This window comes from Microchirus variegatus (genome assembly GCF_963457635.1).
Source record: "Microchirus variegatus genome assembly, chromosome: 13".
Classification (NCBI taxonomy): Eukaryota; Metazoa; Chordata; class Actinopteri; order Pleuronectiformes; family Soleidae; genus Microchirus; species Microchirus variegatus.
The window spans coordinates 24026767-24045298 of record NC_139814.1 but is presented as its reverse complement, the minus strand read 5'-3'; the positions used below and the strand labels follow the sequence as shown (position 1 = coordinate 24045298).

At 41.6% G+C, this 18532-nt stretch overlaps 1 protein-coding gene across 1 annotated transcript; it reads left to right on the top strand.

Moving 5' to 3' along the window:
- Positions 1 to 1600: 1600 nt before the first annotated feature.
- LOC310935376 (SNF-related serine/threonine-protein kinase-like) lies at positions 1601 to 13480 on the top strand (the record flags this gene model as incomplete). Its single annotated transcript, XM_083899263.1, has 7 exons — positions 1601 to 1723; positions 2010 to 2228; positions 4125 to 4371; positions 8933 to 9074; positions 9915 to 10127; positions 10403 to 10537; positions 12262 to 13480. 7 exons carry the CDS (start codon positions 1601 to 1603, stop codon positions 13478 to 13480), a joined length of 2298 nt encoding a protein of 765 aa, XP_083755389.1.
- Between the last annotated feature and the right edge of the window lie 5052 nt (positions 13481 to 18532).

The following is an 18532-nucleotide window of genomic DNA, read 5'->3' as shown; positions in this document are numbered from 1 at the left end:
GTAGGTGTTAAAACCCAAAAAAAACGACAGCGTGACGACAGTAGGTGAACGGAGGAGAGGCTCATGTGAGCAAGGCAAAAGAAGGCTGGGTTTCTTCTGAATTTCTTTTTACAAATCGTAGTTTTCTGAGCCAACACATGAAACACGGCACTCACCCCATCCGGTCATGTGTAGTTTATAAAAGTCAAAGAAATATCGCTTTCTCCAAAGCCATTCATTGTCCCAAATAGAGTAAGGAATCTTCAGCATAGGTGACGATGTTGTCGATCATGATTTGTGTTTTTGTCTAAAAAAAAAAGGACCAAATGTTGATCCACGTAAACGTATTATTCATGCCTGATAAAATATCAGGAATAAGCATCATTCATGTGTATTAGAAGCAGTTAGCTTAGGTTTAGATAGCTATTTAATTTTAAAAAATAAAATAAAATCCACATATCTGTGCTATTAAAGTTACTTATTAACATGTATTATCTTATTTATTTTTTTAATCCATACAAAAACAAAATGTTCTCTTGTCAATTCACAGTTTTACCATACTACTACTCTTAAGCTAACTAGCCGCTATCAGCGCCATTAGCGTCTAGCTACTAATAAAATGAAATGTGTCTGCTACTTGATGACCAAATGCGTTTAAAATTAAGTCTCACATGGACCAAATGTTGATCCACGTAAACGTATTATTTATGCCTGATGAAATATCAGGAATAAGCATCATTCATATGTGTATAAGAAGCAGTTAGCTTAGGTTTCGATCCACATATCCACACTATTAAAGTTACTAATTAACATGTTTTATGTTCTTTTTAAAAATCCATACAAAAACCTAAATGTTCTCTTGTCAATTCGCAGTTTTACCATACTACTACTCTTAAGCTAACTAGCTAGCTAACAGTTAGCAGCGTCTAGCGAGGTACCTTTTAAAAATAAGTCTCAGACGGACCAAATGTTGATCCTCAGCTTATCTTCATATTTTCTTTAAGGCTGAGCATTTATTTAACAATAATAATCACAATTGTTGATTGTCTCAACAGTTATTAACAAAAGTTCACTAGTATATTGATTGTTTTCCCCTCCAGCAATAAAGTACAAGTCAATCCTTAAATATCTAACCTGTATTATGATAATTGTTGGTGTCATATTATTTAAAATCTGTTGTTATTGTGTTGCCAGCAAAGTAAGATGCTTATATTTTACCTCAAAGTTGGTCTCACCTGGTACTTTATTTATGCTCACTGTCCACTATTGGAACATTAAAGTAGGGGAATGTGTTTTTTTAGGACAGGAGGTCATTAGACAGTCTCAAGACTCAGGATTTAGCAGGGTTGTTTTCCACAGCAGTGACAGTTTATTGTTGCAGAGTTATATTTTGGTCAATAATGGTTTCCTTCTTTTCCAAATGTTCTCCCCTCAGATCGACATCAGACCGGAACTTACCTTCAAACCCTTAAAGCTACGTTAAGAAGACCCACAGTGGGCCTACGGTCGACTGAACCACGACTACAAACCCTCGCCTCACCTCAGTTTACTCCAAGAGGAAAATGAAGAACTGACCCGAGGACCAGCAGGCCACAGAAAGCAGCAGTTTCACGACCAACCAATGGCGGGGTTCAAACGTCACCACGACGGGAAGATCGCTGGGCTCTACGACCTGGACAAGACTCTTGGCCGCGGACACTTTGCCGTGGTCAAACTGGCGCGGCACGTATTCACCGGTGAAAAGGTAACGTGGTCGTTCGTGTCCACACATGCACGCACAACGTGTTTTATTAGCACTGATGGATTGGAATGTCCTGGTGATAATCGACCGGTGTCTGCAGCCACATTTCAGCTACACCCTTAGAGACGCATACCAGAGAGCGGTGATTCATAACACTTTGTAGTAACATCTGTTAGGGTTGAGCGGATATCATCTCATCAACTTTACTTTGTTTCCAATCTAAATACCTTTATTATCTGTATCAACGTGACAAAGAAGATGTCCACAATCAGTTTTGTCACTCCTCCAGGTGGCGGTAAAGGTCATAGATAAGACGAAGCTGGACCCGGTGGCTCGGGGTCACCTTTTCCAGGAGGTGCGGTGCATGAAAATGGTTCAACACCCCAACGTAGTGCGTCTGTACGAGGTCATCGACACGGCCACGAAGCTCTACCTCATTCTGGAGCTGGGAGACGGAGGAGACATGTACGACTGCATCATGAAGCACGATGGAGGACTCAGTGAAGAGGTGAGAGTCGGTGTTTTCAGCTCACAGGTGAAGGTCCATCGTCTCTACATAAGTCATTTAAGATAAAATAACGAGGCAGCAGAATTACATTTGTGTAAATGTGCTGAAGGATGTGGATAGAGTTCAAAGTAGTAAACCGTTGATAGTTCAAAGTTGATAAGAGTTCACTCCGCAGGAGTCAAATATTTGACACTGAAAGCTGTCATATTATAAGATAAGGAAGTTTAAATCTATTGGACACGGTTTAACTTTGCTGCGGTTATCTAATCTATATCTAAACTGTATGTAATACATTTATTTCCTCTCTTGGTTGGTGTTACGTGAGTTTAATCAGAATCAGAATCAGTTTTATTGCCAATTAAGTCATAAACATACATACACATAAGGAATTTGCTTGGTGATTTATTAATATATTATATTATAAATTACCGGTATACTGTGCTGTAATAGACAGATAAAGACAGACCAGTATAAAAATAAATAAATATTAAATATTGAGCTTAAGTTTGAAAAAAGCTATTTAAACCTAAGCTAGCTGCTTCTAATACACATGAATAAGCATGATTCATATGTGCATTTTCTTTTAATAAAAAAAAAACAAAATCCAGATATCCGCACTATTAAAGTTACTTATTAACATGTTTTATCTTATCTTACAAAAACGAAATGTTCGCATGACTTGCTAATGCCATGTCGCTCTTGAGCTAACTAACTAGCTAGCTAGCGGTTAGCAGCGCCATTAGCGTCTAGCTTCTACGGGCTACTAGCTACATTACCTTAACGTGTATTAACTGAATTGTGGACAGCAGAAACGAGCTGTAAACTCAAGTTGAAATGATAAACGTGTTACCAAACATTTACCTAGATGTTCAACTCTTCTTGAGCAACATTAGCATAAATATAGAGGTGAGTTTGTGACATGAAGCTACTGCTTCACTTTTTTTTAACTAGCTTGTTGCTAATGGAGAGTGAGGCCAGTTTGGATCTGGTTCATGTTCAAGTGAGTTTTTCGAGTGATTTTTGTTGACTTGCGCATAGTAGGGTTAAACTTTTTGTTTACTGCTGCAGAACAAAGACAATTTTTTACCACTATTTACAATTTTTTTGGTACTATTTTTAGACCAGTGTCGCTATTCCCTCACCTAGCTTTACTGTCCAATACATGTGTGGAGATAGTATAACATAACTTGCCATATCTGGGTTAATCCAATCCTTCAACACCTGGTTTGGGACAGTTGTCTGGATAATGGAGATTCAAAGCTTATCTCAGGGTGGACAAAGACCAGTCTGACCTATTTCTTTGGCCCAAGTATCAAAAGAGTCCAAAAGGTTGATATATTACTTGGTGTTATGAGGATGTACCCTGAAAAACCAGCATGTTGTAAAGTTGCTTTTGTTTTTGTGTGTAAAAACTAGGGCTGTCAAACGTTAACGCGTGTTAAAGCACGATGCGTTTCCATGACGACTGTACGGAAAAAAGACGCGCGTGACGTCATGTTTACGTGACTCCGGATTGTTAAAATGAGTCTGTAAAGTAACGCTAAACTTTAAAAACAGAGGCACACATACGTAGTTCACACACAGGTGTGCTGGTTATTTGTAGCGCTGCTCTTTTCACTTTTATAAACAGACCGCTCCAGTTCGACTGTAGGCGCGCTAACGGTGCTAAAAGGAGCTAATGCAGCTAACGGAGCCAACTGGTAAACGGTGCCTGGACTCCAGTGTCTCGGCACGTAAACATGACATCATGCGTGTCTTTTTCCAGACAGAAGTTATGGAAACGTGTCATGCGTTAATGTGCGTTAATGTTGACGCCGTTAACCTATTGCACAGCACTAGTGAAAACACCTCAAATGAACACGGTTGTGATAATGAAATGCATCTCTGTCTCTGAAGGTCGCCAAGTGTTACTTTGCCCAAATTGTCCACGCCATCTCCTACTGTCACCGGCTCCACGTCGTACACCGGGACCTGAAGCCGGAGAACGTGGTGTTTTTCGAGAAGCAGGGCGTCGTCAAGCTCACCGACTTCGGCTTCAGCAACCGCTTTCAGCCCGGGAAAACGCTCAACACCTCGTGTGGCTCGCTGGCCTACTCTGCTCCTGAAATACTGCTGGGCGACGAGTATGACGCTCCTGCAGTCGGTAAGTCTGGAGAACAGTGATTTCTGGGTTGCACGTGAGGGGGGGGCGGGGTTAGTGGGGAGCTATAACTCTGCTGCTACTTTATCAAAGTGTAGGTATCGCAGCTCCGTGAAATGGGACAGTGTCTCGGTCCTTAGTCCTCTGTGTATTCCGTGCAGCAGTACCTGGTACACGCTGTCCTCCACTGTTCGCCCACACTCTCTATACTATAACACGAGCTGCAGATGCACTCTGTAACCCACAGCACTTTGGATGGATCTCGCAGACAGCTCGGCTACATGAGCAGTTTTATTAGACACCCGATAAAAAAAAGTGTACAGCTCAAAGTTCTTAGTGCAACGCTCACGTTGGGAAATGAGGCCATAACATAACCTACACACTCACTCACTCACAGTCCCACGCTTTGATTTTCCTGACTCCGGTTTGTCTTTATGACTCGGCATTGGCCTTTCTGCTTATAATAAAAAACCTGATATCAGATTAGACTAAAATTGGTTTCCTCGAGCAGCCGCCGCCGCCTCCATCACTTGCCATCATCACCACCCTTCTTGTCTTTCCCAGTCATAGAGGTCCGAGTCCTTGCACAGATGATATATTATGTATTAAATTAAAAATGGAACGGAGGGGGAAGGAGAAATGAAAATGGGAGCGTGCCGTGGTCGTGGTAATAAAAGAAAAAGGGGAAAAATAAGCGTGAGAGAGAGTGAAGAGGGAAACAGAGACAGAGGAAATAAATAAAAAGCAGTCGTTTTACCCAGAGGCCAGTGCGTCAGAGAGAGAGTGAGATTCTGTTTTTCTGACTGAGTGGATTTGCAGTGGCTATTTTCTTCTGCCTCCCATCGCTCACTCTCTTTTGTGCCAAGCTGATGAACAGAGTAATAACAGAGCCTTTATGCGACTGCATGTGATGATTGTGTGAATATCTGGAGCTGTGTCCTGTGGCCGTCCACGTCAGCACTTGTGTGACAAATGTGATGTTTGTGGATGAGTTAGTGTGTGTGTGTGTGTGTGTGTGTGTGTGTGTGTGTGTGTGTGTGTGTGTGTGTGTGTGTGTGTGTGTGTGTGTGTGTGTGTGTGTGTGTGTGTGTGTGTGGCCCTCTGGAGTCTTTGCACTACCTGTGCGTTATTGTTCGTTCAGCTGAGATGATGATGTTGTTTTGATTGTGGGGGATTATCCAGCCAGCTGGGATGTAAGCACTGTGCGCTTCTCTCTCTCTGAATGGAGGTCACACTCCTAAAACTGGCCTGGGGTTACGTCGCTGCGTGTAAGTGTGTGTAAGGATGCTGCTGCTGCTGCTGCTGCTGCTGCTGCTGCTGCTGCTGCTGCTGCTGCTGCTGCTGCTGCTGCTGACGTGACGTCGCAGATTTTTTTTGTGCAGAGATGAAGAGTCGCTGCCTTCGCTTGGCTCTCGTGAGCAGAGTCTGGCCTGATAGGGCGTGTTGTTTGTTTGAGGAAGTGGTGAAAATAATCTGCGGAGCGGCTGCGGCTAAGAAAAGAGTGTGAAAACAAAGAAAAAACTGTAAATCTGTCATTAATTTTCTTCATTATTTGTCTAAAAATCCAATAAAAAACCCTTATGGCATGATGACTATTCTTCCACTATGGAAACTAGCAGTTAGTTTATCAACTAATAATACAAAAATAATGGTATCTCCCACCAATAACATAGAGTAAATGTACCATCACATGTTAAGGGGTAACTAAGGGTAACTAACACCGAAAAATTATTTAAATTCTTGTTTAATCTGTCAATTATTTACTCTGAAATGTCAGAAAACAGTGAAAACTACTGAATAAGATGACCCACATACTAAATATATGAATTTTCCCATCATTGAAGAACAAAACAACCAGTAAATATCCAAATTTAAGAGGCTGTAATTAAAGAATTTGAAGCAAAGCTGATTATTTGTCAGTGAATTGATTGATTATTGCAAGCATCACAGAGACGATTAGAAAAATAAAGAAGGCAAACGGCAGTGGCTTAGAAAAGAGTGTGAAAACAAAGAAAAAGCTATAAATCTGTCATTTATTTTCTTCATTATTTGTCTATAAATTGCAAAAATCCAATTAAAATAAAAACAAAGGCATGATGACTATTCTTCCACTATGCAAACTAGCAATTAGTTTATCAACTAATAATACAAAATAATGGTATCTCCCATCAATACCATAGTGTAAATGTACCATCACATGTTAAGGGGTAACTAACGACTTATAATTCTTGGTTAATCCGTCGATTATTTACTCAGAAATGTCAGAAAACAGTGAAAACTACTGGTTAAGATGACCCACATACACACATAAGAGGCTGTAATTAAAGAATTTGAAGCAAAGCTGATTATTTGTCAGTGAATTGATTGATTATTGCAAGCATCACAGAGACGATTAGAAAGTAATTTAATAAAGAAATGCAAAGTATATAAACACACAAGTGAGCGATGTAAGCAGAAAATTGTGTGCAAATATGTCGGAGGATTAGTGGGAGCAGATGATTGGGCTAATAAAAGCTACAAAAAAGACGCCAGGCTCCTTTTTTGTTTTCATATCTTTGATGCTGTGCAGTGTGGGTTTGTTTCCAGTAAACTCCTGGTTTAAATATAGATTTATGCTTTCTCTTCAAGCTCGAGCTGCACTCACCAAAGGCAAATAGAACACTTACCTAATGGCAATTACAAAGAACACATCCCGGTGCTCATGGGCGCATAATTCAGAACATATCTGCTCGTAATGATACGACGTGTACAAGTGAGATTATCGCTTTTCTTTTCTTTTTTGTTGTTGCTGTTAATCAGCGGGGGACAGGATGTGTCCTGCTCAGCCTCGAGGTTACGCTGCCAAGACACAAGGGAGTGGTTGTTGCTTCTCCCGCAGAATAAATTGGTGGCGAGAAAAAAAAAAAAAGAAGAAGAAGAAGAATCGACGCGGGGGCAGCGAATGTTTACACTCACAGCTGTCAGCGCCGAGGAGCTGGCGTCATTTGCACATGGGATGCTAACATGCAGCGACATGAATGTTGTTATATACCCGCAACACACACGTGTGTGTGTGTCATCTATTTGGGTTATAAATAAAGTTATCCGGGAAGGAAGTTTGGTCGGCTGCTGCTGACGCACATAATGAGGGAGCAGGGTCCTGGTTGCTAGGAGACGTTGGCGACGGGTGCGATGGTGGATGGTGGATGGCGGAGGGCAGCACGGCGCTGTGTTTGCACCCTTTTTCTTTTTTCCCTCAGCAGTTTTGGAAAAAAAAAACGCTGCTTCACAGAGCAATAAATAGTCGCCGCCCACAGCAAACACAGCTTTCCTGGCAAACTCTGGAATATGAAGTGCATCATCACCAGGGTCCTGGTTTTATACAGGATTAGGGTCAAAAAGGGGGCGGGAAATCTCATGGTAAATGTCCAGAAACTTTCTACGGAAACTAAAGTTTGGGAAATTTGGAGATATTCCAAAATTGAAAACTTTCCACATGAATTTTGGGGAATTTATGGGAATACTTCAAAGAAACTGAGTCATAAACCAACATAAATACATTTGGTTTTGTCATAAATAGACGTTAGTCTCCTCTCAAGTTTAGGAATTTTGGAAATATTCCAAATTTGAAAATTTCTAAACATTTTGTTTTGTCATAGGCAAACTTTATGATTAGGAATAATTCGTTTATAGAGGATCAGGGTTGTAAAAGTTTGGGAGTTTTCGAGATATTTCAAGTTGGAAACTTTCCAATGGAATCATTTTGGGATTTTATGAGAATTAACTGGGAATTTGGGATCATTTAAAGAAGCTGAGTCATATACCAACATAAATATAAACATTTTGTTTTGTCATAAACAGACACTGACACAGATTTATTTGCAAGTAGAACATTATGATTAGGATTCATTATTTTATAGAGGATCAGAAATTTTCGATGGAAATTTAAGTTTGGGAATTTTGGAAATATTCCAAATTGGAAACTTTCCACATGGATATAAACATTTTGTTTTGTCATAAACAGACGTTTTTGCGAAAGGATACCATTTAAAACCACAGTTTATTTGTAAGTTGAACTTCATGATTATGTTTAATTATTTTATAGAGGATTATGGTTGCAAAATGTCCAGTAAATGTCTGGTGACTTCCCATGTAAACTTATATTCTTATATTTTAGCATTTAAAAATATCATTTCAGTTAAAGAGCGTCTACATACTGGTGTATTTACCATGTACCTTTGCTGCTGATACTCAAAAACAAAGAGATTAATCTGCTTTTTCCAAACAAACGTTGAGTTGCTGACTAACGTTGGTGCAGCACAGTGACAGCACGGTGTCGTCAGTCCGGTGCAAGACTGCAGGATGTGTGTCAGTGGACCATTCCTTCTGTCTGCAGCGGGGGGGGGGGGGGGGGCTGCAGAGCTCAGAGCAAAAGGTTTCTATTTATAAACAGTTCAATGGACCGAGAGAGCAAAAAAAACATGTTAACCTACTTTCCTGACGTATGGACAGCGTGCAGTAAGACGTATTTATGGAAATTAATGTTTAGTTCTGTGTCTCTGTGTGTGTGTGTGTGTGTGTGTAGATATATGGAGTCTGGGGGTAATCCTGTTCATGCTGGTCTGTGGTCAGCCGCCGTTCCAGGAGGCCAACGACAGCGAGACCCTCACCATGATCATGGACTGTAAATACACGGTGCCTCCACACATCTCCACCGCGTGCAGCGAGTGAGTAAAAAAAACGCACACACACACACACACACACACACGTCCCCGTGTGGACGGACCAAGCACTAACTCTGCAGGTGCTGCATATTTCATGTTCCGTAGACGTTCTCCTCGTTCTCGTGCGTCTAAGTGCATCTAATGCACCCACTCTTTGGAAACCAGGGCCCTCTATTTTTAACCCAGAGCAGAGCGCCGCAAAAACACTTATATATATATACATTTTTAATCGACTGTAGCTTTGGATGCCATTATATCATTTTGTTATTTTAGTACCGGGGGCCACACACCAATCTAGGAAGGAAAACCACTTTTTTCTTTCAATGAATATAACATTAAATGAATCAGAAATATACTCACTCAAAGGTTTGGGCTCAACTATACAATTTTTTGGTGTTTTCCATTAAAAGTCACACTTTTATTTATCAAAAGAGTTGCAAAGTGAATAGAAAATATAGTCAAGACATTGACAAGATTAGAAATAATGACTTTGCTTTTCGTCAAAGAAGCAGCAAAACTGTTTTCAGCTGTGCTAACATCATTGCACAAGGGTTTTCTAATCGTCCAATAGCCTTCTAACGCCATTAGCAAACACAATGTAGAATTAGAAGACTGGAAATGAGCCTCTATACACCTATGTACATGTTCCACCTATTAAAAACCAGACGTTTGCAGCTAGAATAGTCGTTTACCACATGAACAATGTATAGAGTGTATTTCTGAATCATTTAATGTTAGATTAATTGAAAAAAAGAGCTTTTCCTTAAAAAATAAGGACATTTCTAAGTGAACCCAAACTTTTGAACGGCAGTGTAAATCCAACTAATATCCCGTCTCCCTCAGTCTCATAGGTCACATGCTGCAGAGAGACCCCTCGAGACGAGCGACCCTCGAGCAGATCCAGGCCCACGAGTGGCTCCAGGGCGTCGACCCCTCCCCGGCCACCAAGCTGTCCACGCCGCTGGTGTCTCACCGCAGCCTGTCGGAGGAGGAGCACGGCTCCATCATCCAGCGCATGGTGCTGGGCGCCATCGCAGACAGAGACACCATCACTGAGTACGTGTCTGTGTCCCCCCACCCCCCCCACAGCTTTTCTTTCCCCCAAAGTATTGGTTACGGTTCAGCAGCTTAATTGAAAGTCATCAGCAGTTTAATTGCTATTAACTATGAGCTGAAAATCTATCCCGAGTTTTGTCACCGTGCAAAATGAAATCTCCAGCCTGTCACTTCCTCTTTAACTCACACTCTGGATTTGGTTCTGATCTTTTTTTTGGGTGTCTTTCAAGTGTGTGTGTGTCTGAATTCAAATTGATTTCTCTCTCTCTTCGAAGAGCTCTGGAGTCAAATCAGTACAACCACATCACAGCCACTTACTTCCTGTTGGCTGAGAGGATGCTGAGGGACCGACAGGAGAAGGAGCAGCACAGTCAGACACGATCACCCAGCCCCAGCAAGGCCCAGTTCAGGTACACACACACACACACACACACACACACACACACACACATTTATGTATTTGTACTCCTGTATTTGTGAAGACATTTACTGTCATCATGCACTTCCCAAATGTTTGTAAAGACAACAGAGGGTGGAGCCTGCTCACTCTTATGCTGCTTTTCCACTACATGGTCCTGCCACGCCTTGGCCATGCACTCTTAGAAATAAAAGTGCTAAGTAGAACCATGTAAGGTTCTTCAGCTTGTCCTCATAGGAGAACCCTTTTTGGCTTTTTTTTATAAAGGTTCCACCAAGAACCCTTGAAAAACCCTTTCTTCGGGAAAGGGTTTTTCAGAAGCAAATGGTTCCAGGTAGAACCACAGCCCTTGCAGAAGGACCATTTTGGAACCCTTATTTCTAAGAGTGTTGTTAGTGGAAAAGCCCCTCTGATAATAGACTCACTAAGACCTGGTCCTGCATGTGGATCTACATTCAGAACAGCTTTTCATAGGCCAGTATGTAAAAAGATTAGGTTGCTCACACTTCACTTAGACCCAGACGCAGCAGCTTACTTTACCCCACAGTCGTGACTCGTATGATTCAAAACTCAAACTCACCACGACCTCTGACCTCCAGGGTTAGGTTTTCAGAAACAACATTATTATTATTATTGTTATTAGCAGTGTTTTTAAGTATGTACTCTACACACACTGTAATTCTATACTTTTGGAGATCAGTGATGAACTTGTGGGTCAAAGTGTTTATAAAAATCTTAAAATCCACTCCAGGTTTTCAGATCAATATAACATTTGATGCTTTGACGATGTATATGAGCGTACTGTAACACAGATAATTATGACTAAGGTTGACAAATACTTCATGGAAATATTACTTATTGGAGGGGAAAAAGCAACCGGGTGCTCCATCATTAGAAGACTGGTTTCAGAATGATTTCCCAAATTCACACAATGGAAAGGTTAACAACATTTTCTATGGAAATTAAAACAGAAGCATTTATGTAGGAGTGTGTGACATAAGAAGTGTGTCTTCAAAGACGAGTGAGTATGTGTGACATGGTTTTATTCCAATAGTTCATCAATGAAGGTAAAATGAAGGGACAGCTCTAGAAACAGACACATTTATCATTTAGATAAGACTTAAAGTGAAGTTTTTAATCAATATTACATTATTTCTTTTGATATGTATATAAATAAATGCTGTGTGTGTCTTATAAATGTCTTTTTTGACGTGTGAAAGAGCTCCCAAAACGTCATCTGTAAAGCACTTTAAAACAAACCACAGTGGAAGAAAGTGCTGTGCAGAAACATAAATAAAAAGACAGAGTCGATAAAAGACACGTGTAAACAATACACAATAAAATACAGCTAAAAAACAGGCTTGAGTCTAGTTTGTGTTGCTTTTTTTAAAACCACTAAACCCCACAGAGAAAATGTGTGATTTGATTCATCACAGTACACAGGAGTTATAATCCACTGCTGCCTCCACCAGCTCATTTAAATGTCTTATTTTGTGACTTTTTGGTGTTTTTTGAGCTCCTCCATTAATGTGTTACCTTAGAGACATTCACTTCCTGAAGGAGGCAACAGACGAGCAGCACTTCCTGTTTCCCTGTGTGCTAAATACGCTGATTTTCTCTATGTTCTAAATTAAATTAAAGCTAAAATAAGGTTAATGTCTAATATTAAAGTAAATTCAGCTAAGTGGTTCTCTCTTTGTGTTTGAAACCTAACAGACAGTCGTGGCCCACTAGAGTGGACGTTCACCAGGACGTCAATGACGGTTTGGGGGGTCCGTCCATGTCTCACCCGGGGGGGCCACAGTCCCCTGCCCGCAGTGCCGAGAGCCTCCACAAGGGCCCCAGGCCCAAAACGGCTCTGCTGGACATCAGCCAGCGGCAGGAGATCCGCACTAAATCGTCCGGCCAAGAGAGGGCGCTGCGGCCTCTGCCAAAGCCTCACTGCAACCCGAACAGACTGAGCTCTGTGGTGTCGGGAGGCTCCGCTAAAACGCGCAGTCCCAGCCTGTTCAGCGTGGAAGAGGACGAGGAGGAGGAGGAGGACGGCGAGGAAGACACGTTTACCTCCGCTCTGCCACAGGTGGTGCTGCGGAGCAAATCCTCGTCCTCCGGGAACCGTCTGTCTTCGCGTATGAGCGCTCCGGTCCTGAACCAGATCCACGAGGAGATCAGAGAGGAGGACGATGAGGAGGAGGAGGAGGAGGAGCCGCACGGACTCGGTCGACACAAACCCAGCCTCAGCCTCACTCTGAACTCTCGGATGTCCTCGTCTTCGTCGCTCGCTCCTTCACCGAACGCCGCGAGGGCGCCGGCGGTCACTTTCACGCCGAGCGACGACGAGGCCGAGAGTCAGCGCAGAGTGGACAAAGCATCTGTGGGCGGGAAAAGAAGTCCCTCTAACGCTGCCAGTCCGGGATCAGGTTCAGGTTCAGGTCAAGGCAAAGGCACGGCCAAAGCCCCCAGTGGTCTGGTGGAGAGCCTGAAGCTCATGAGCCTGTGTCTCAGCTCTCAGTTCCATAACCTCACAGGAGGAGGAGGAGGAGGAGGAGGAGGGGGAGGCGTCGGCGTCAACAGCGTCGGCGTAAACGTCGGCGTGGACAACCAAGACCGCCCCATGTGGAGGATGTGCATGGGCGGCTCCACGGGGAGCCTGGACAAGGTCTCGCTCCTGGGCGGCCCGTCCCCCAGGGGGAACCTGTACCAGCAGCCGCCGCTGGGGGACGTCCTGGTGGACCCGCTGCTGGACGGGGGGCCCTGCTCGGCCTCGCTGAGGCTGAGCGAGCTGGACCTGGCCCGCGAGAACCACCGGAACATGAAGAACCGGCTGATGCAGATGCCGCTGAGCGACAAGACTCTGTCCGTCAACATCCACCGGAGTCCCAAGGAGGGGCTGCTGTGCACGCCCACCCCGCACAGCTGCTGCCAGGTCATCTAGATCCTCACACCTACACCTCCTCCACCTCCACCTCCTCCTCCACACTCCTTTGTTTGTGTTCTATCAGCTCACGTTATTTATACATTTATCTCCCTTTTTTGTTTGAACACTTTGACGGTGGACGACTGGGACACGCGCTCCAACAAAGAAAATGCCAACCTTGCACATTTTAGAGACACAGAGGAACGTTTTGGGTGAAGAAGCACTTTAACTGAGACACTAAAGGGGACGTTTAAAGAAAACGGACACTTATATATATATATATATATATATATATATACTGCACGGACACGACGTTCACCCCGTCATCATCACTCCCTTAATAAGCTGATCAAAGGATGAGGATGTTTTAGTATCATGTTACATATTTACCGTGTAAAACGCTTTTTTTAAAAAACATTATTTTTTTGGAGACAGCTGTTTTATTATTATTATTATTATTTTTTTAAATGAGAAAAAAAAAGTGCGACTGAAAGAATTAAGTTATGACTGTGTTTTCGGACATGATTAATATACAGGGTGAGGACAGACAGACGTTAGCACTTAGCGTACAGCACGACGGTGGCTCACAGTATTTTGTAACGTATTTCCCGTTTTATTTTTCTATCTCAGAAAACCTCTCTCTCTCTTTCTCTGGAACGGAAACACACACACACACACACTCACTCACTCACTCAAGAGTTTGTACATAGTGTGAATAATATCCTCCTGCAGTAGTACTCTGTCCCTGTAGTATTTGACGGTGACGTCGTATCGCAGTAGAATCTTAAACGCGACGCATTTTTACTCTTTACGCTCACGACTGGATGTTTTCCTCCAGAATCACGGTAGCCACTCTTGTAGCCGACAAACAGCACAGATTATAATCTCCATTGCCCTGAAGTCAAAGTATCAGTCTGTGTAACTGTGACCTGACCCTCGTATATTACCTGACGGTGCATGTGTTTTTTGCTGTAGCATATTTAAAAAAAACAAAACCCACACTGAGGTGAAAAAGAAACCACCACCACCACCACCTCCTGCTCTCTATATCACCCTAATATAGTAATAATAATAATAATGATAACAATAAATGGTCACTTCACTGTAGCCTCACAGCAATACCAGCGACTGCAAAATGTACAACAAACAACAACGATGGGAAAAAAAAATGGATGTGCCATAAAATCTGTCTTGAGCATTATTTGTCCTGTATGTACTGTATATGATAGAGATCTATTAAAAATAAACTGATGTGAATGCAGCGCCCCCTGCAGTCTCTGTCACCAGGTGTGAGGGTGAAACGCGACACTGGAGAAGAAGCTCGTGTCTGATTTAATAAAGGCGCCGTACGTAACTTTTGGGTTCTGACGAGTGCCGTCAAACGTTAGCGCGTCAACGGCGTTAACGCACGACGTTTCCAAGACGACTGACCGGAAAAAGCGTGCTGTCATGTTTACGTGACTCCGGATTGTTAAAATGAGTCGCTAAACTTTAAAAACAGAGGCACACTGTTATTTCTAGCGCTGCTCTTTTCCTTTAATAAACCGAACGCTTCAGTTCGACTGTTGGCGAGCTAACGGCGCTAAAAGGAGCTAACGGAGCTAACTGGTAAACGGTGCCTGGACTCCGGTGTCGCGGCACGTAAACATGACGTCACGCGCGTCTTTTTCCGGACAGTCGTCATGGAAACGTGTCGTGCGTTAACCCGCGTTAACCTTTTGCACATCAAGAGTTTTGACGTACACTACATTTCAAAAGTTTGGGGTCACCTGCACAATTTTGTGTGTTTTCCATTAAAAGACAGACTTTTATTCATCAAAAGAGTTGAAAAATGAATAGAAAATACAGTCAAGACATGGACAGGATTAAATATAATGATTTTTATTCAAAATAAACCTGTTTTCAGCTCTGCTAACATCATTGCACAAGGGTTTTCGAGGGTTTTCTAATCATCCAATAGCCTTCTAATGCTAATAGCAAACACAATGTACCATTAGAACACTGGAAGTGGGCCTCTATACACCTATGTATATATTACATTAAAAACCAGACGTTAACAACGTATAGAGTGTATTTCTGATTCATTTAATGTCATACTTATTGAAAATGAAGTGCTTTTCCTTCAAAAATAAGGACATTTCTAAGTGACCCCAAACTTTTGGACGGTAGTGCATATTAAAAAAATGAGGTCACTACTTCCTGCATGAGTTTTAGCTAAATACACTGTTAAATATTGAGATTTTCCACATTTCCTTTGCTAAATTAAGGAGATTAACACAAGTTTTGTACAGTTCAGCATTGTTCTCTTTGATTCCCGACTCTCTCTGGAGTTCCAGTGATCGACAAGTGGCTTTTGTCGCTTCTGAAGTGTGTGTGTTACGCGTTCTGCTTTGGTGTCAAACAGAAGCATGTGTTTGGTGGTGGTAGCGGTGGCGGCAAGTAGATAATGAGTGAATGTTCACATGGAGTTTTAGTGTTTGCTGCTTGTGCCATCTGTGTGATCTCTGTAAACAGGAAACAATCGGCGATAATGGGGATTATTTCTGTGGAGTGTGTGATACAGTGGTCCTGCAGCAGAGCTGTAATCTCTGCAACATCTGGACTCCTGTTCCACATCAGGCCAGCTGGGAGGGAATCAGATCAGGGCGGGATGGGAGTCATGTGACCCACAGGCTTAAGCTAGTAGCGACACAACGCTAACACTACAAGATGTTTGTGCCTCGATTTTAACCCACAATTCTGCACCTGACCTCAGTCGCAGTCAATCAAACACGCAGGAAGTCGCGGGAATATCAACAAAAACGACGATGACGATGTTTGTTTACCCTTTAAAACCAGGGGCCTCAAACTCAAAATGACCTGGGGGCCAAGTGAACTTCTAGGCTGGTCAGGAGCGGTCAAAGTGAAGAAAGTTTGGATAAAATTAACTAAACTTAACTTAATTTAAATTATATCCTGATAATCCATCACAATGCTGCAAGTTTAAAATAGCCAGGATGTTATTGCTCACCCCTTTCAAAATAAAAGTTTGTTTGTTTTGATATATAATTATCAAAAAAGAACACATTTATCAATGTATATTTGTATTTGAAACACCAGGCAATGAAATTACAATGTAATTAATGTGACATAACATATTATTAGCATTTTTTAGCAGCGCTTTTATACTGTACAGCTCTAGCATGACTCAGCACGTCGTCTTAGCACCTTTTTTAATCTTGCACGTGGCAAATGATCCATATCGCACAAAAAATAACAGTAAAACTAATGAAAACTAAACTAAAACTAAGCATTTACAAAAGAATAAAAACTAGTTCTCACTAAACTAATTAAAACAAACTCATTTTGAAAAGTCAAATCTATTCTAACCTTGGTGCTGATGCTCTGTTTGTGTTGATTTCGCCGTCACCGCCTCGTTCACACTGCAACTGAAGCTGTTGTTTGTCTTTCTCTCGCACACAATGTGAACCCAAGGACTGCCAGACTGTGTGTGTGTGTGTGTTCTTGTACTTGTGGCAGACTGAGGACCAGCGAGGGTTTTTAACCAACACAGTGAGGTCATTTTTACGAAGTGAGGACATTTTTGCCAGGACTCACTTTGTTTTCATTGAAATCACTTCCTTAGGTTGTCAACATGCTATACTTTAACAGAGATCCTCAATTTGGTACAACCCTGGTGGATTCACACACTTTTTGCTCTGTGGCGCCACCTGCAAACATTTTATGGTACTGCACCCAGTAGTTATTTATAGATGTCAAAAAACGGGAAAAATCATAAAGTCACAGACACAAGTTTGATTTAAAGTTGCAGCTTTATAAAATGATTCACGAGATAGTGAAGACAAAGTATTTTAAAATACATGTGAACATCACACCAGAGGATAATTGAAAGGTTTTCTTTCCCGAGGGTGTCATCGTACACATCAGAGTCTTCCTATTTTCAAACCGTAAGTATTAACTCCATTACTATATTAAAATGTATATACAGAGGCTATAAGAATGTGCAAAATAGAGTCTTATATCCTTTTTTTCCAGACCAACCTGATTATATAGTTATATCTTATTTATTAATAAGATATAGCTATATAAACACAACTGAGCAAGAAGTGTTTGAAATCGGATTTAATTTGTGAAATTCGTAAAATACGTCGCAGTTCAGTTAGCATGGCTAACTAGCATGGCGTATTTTGTGACTTCTGCACAATTATCATCTCGACTAAACGTATGTAAAACGAATCATATGAATCAATCATAATTTTTTTTAAAGCCTGAACATGTGACACACCCTCAGGATGTCCATATAAGGAGTCGTGTAATATTCCCACAGGGCGCTCGCGCGGCACCCGTCTTTGATAATCCCGTCTCACACCTGACGACGCGTCGAGGACGGATTGTGAGCGTTGAGACGTTAGCGCAGGTCTGAACACGGTCGTGATGATCTGAAACACTGAGTGAGAATCTGCTGCTGGAACTTATTCAAAACCTTCCGGCTTCCATTAAAGAAAAAAAACTATTAAAAATAATTAGAAAAATTATTATGGATTATAGCCTGTGGCATTTTTTTTTATTTTTTTTTTAACTAAATCAGGACTTGAGGGTGAGATCAAAAAAATCTCCACCCACTTGTCAAACAAGTATAATCTCTTCTAATAAGTGGGATTAGACACTGATTTAAAGACGAGGCCTCAGTGGAGAATCTAGAGACTGAGGTTGGTGAAAATAAAATAATTCTAATCTGAGCAGGTTTTAATCCCATTTTCAAATAATTAGTGAAAACAAACATGACATAAGGAGTCAAATTGTGTCATAACTTTGAATCATGGACCGAAAAGATGAAAGATTTTACATCACGTGCATATGTTTAGATAGATAGATAGATAGATAGATAGATAGATAGATAGATAGATAGATAGATAGATAGATAGATAGATAGATAGATAGATAGATAGATAGATAGATAGATAGATATAGTTAAAAGACAACCTCTTAGCTAGCTATATACTGTAGCAGCTAGCTAACAACAAGCTAGCTATTAGCTCTCTTGCTAGATTTCTAGCTACTAGAATAGAT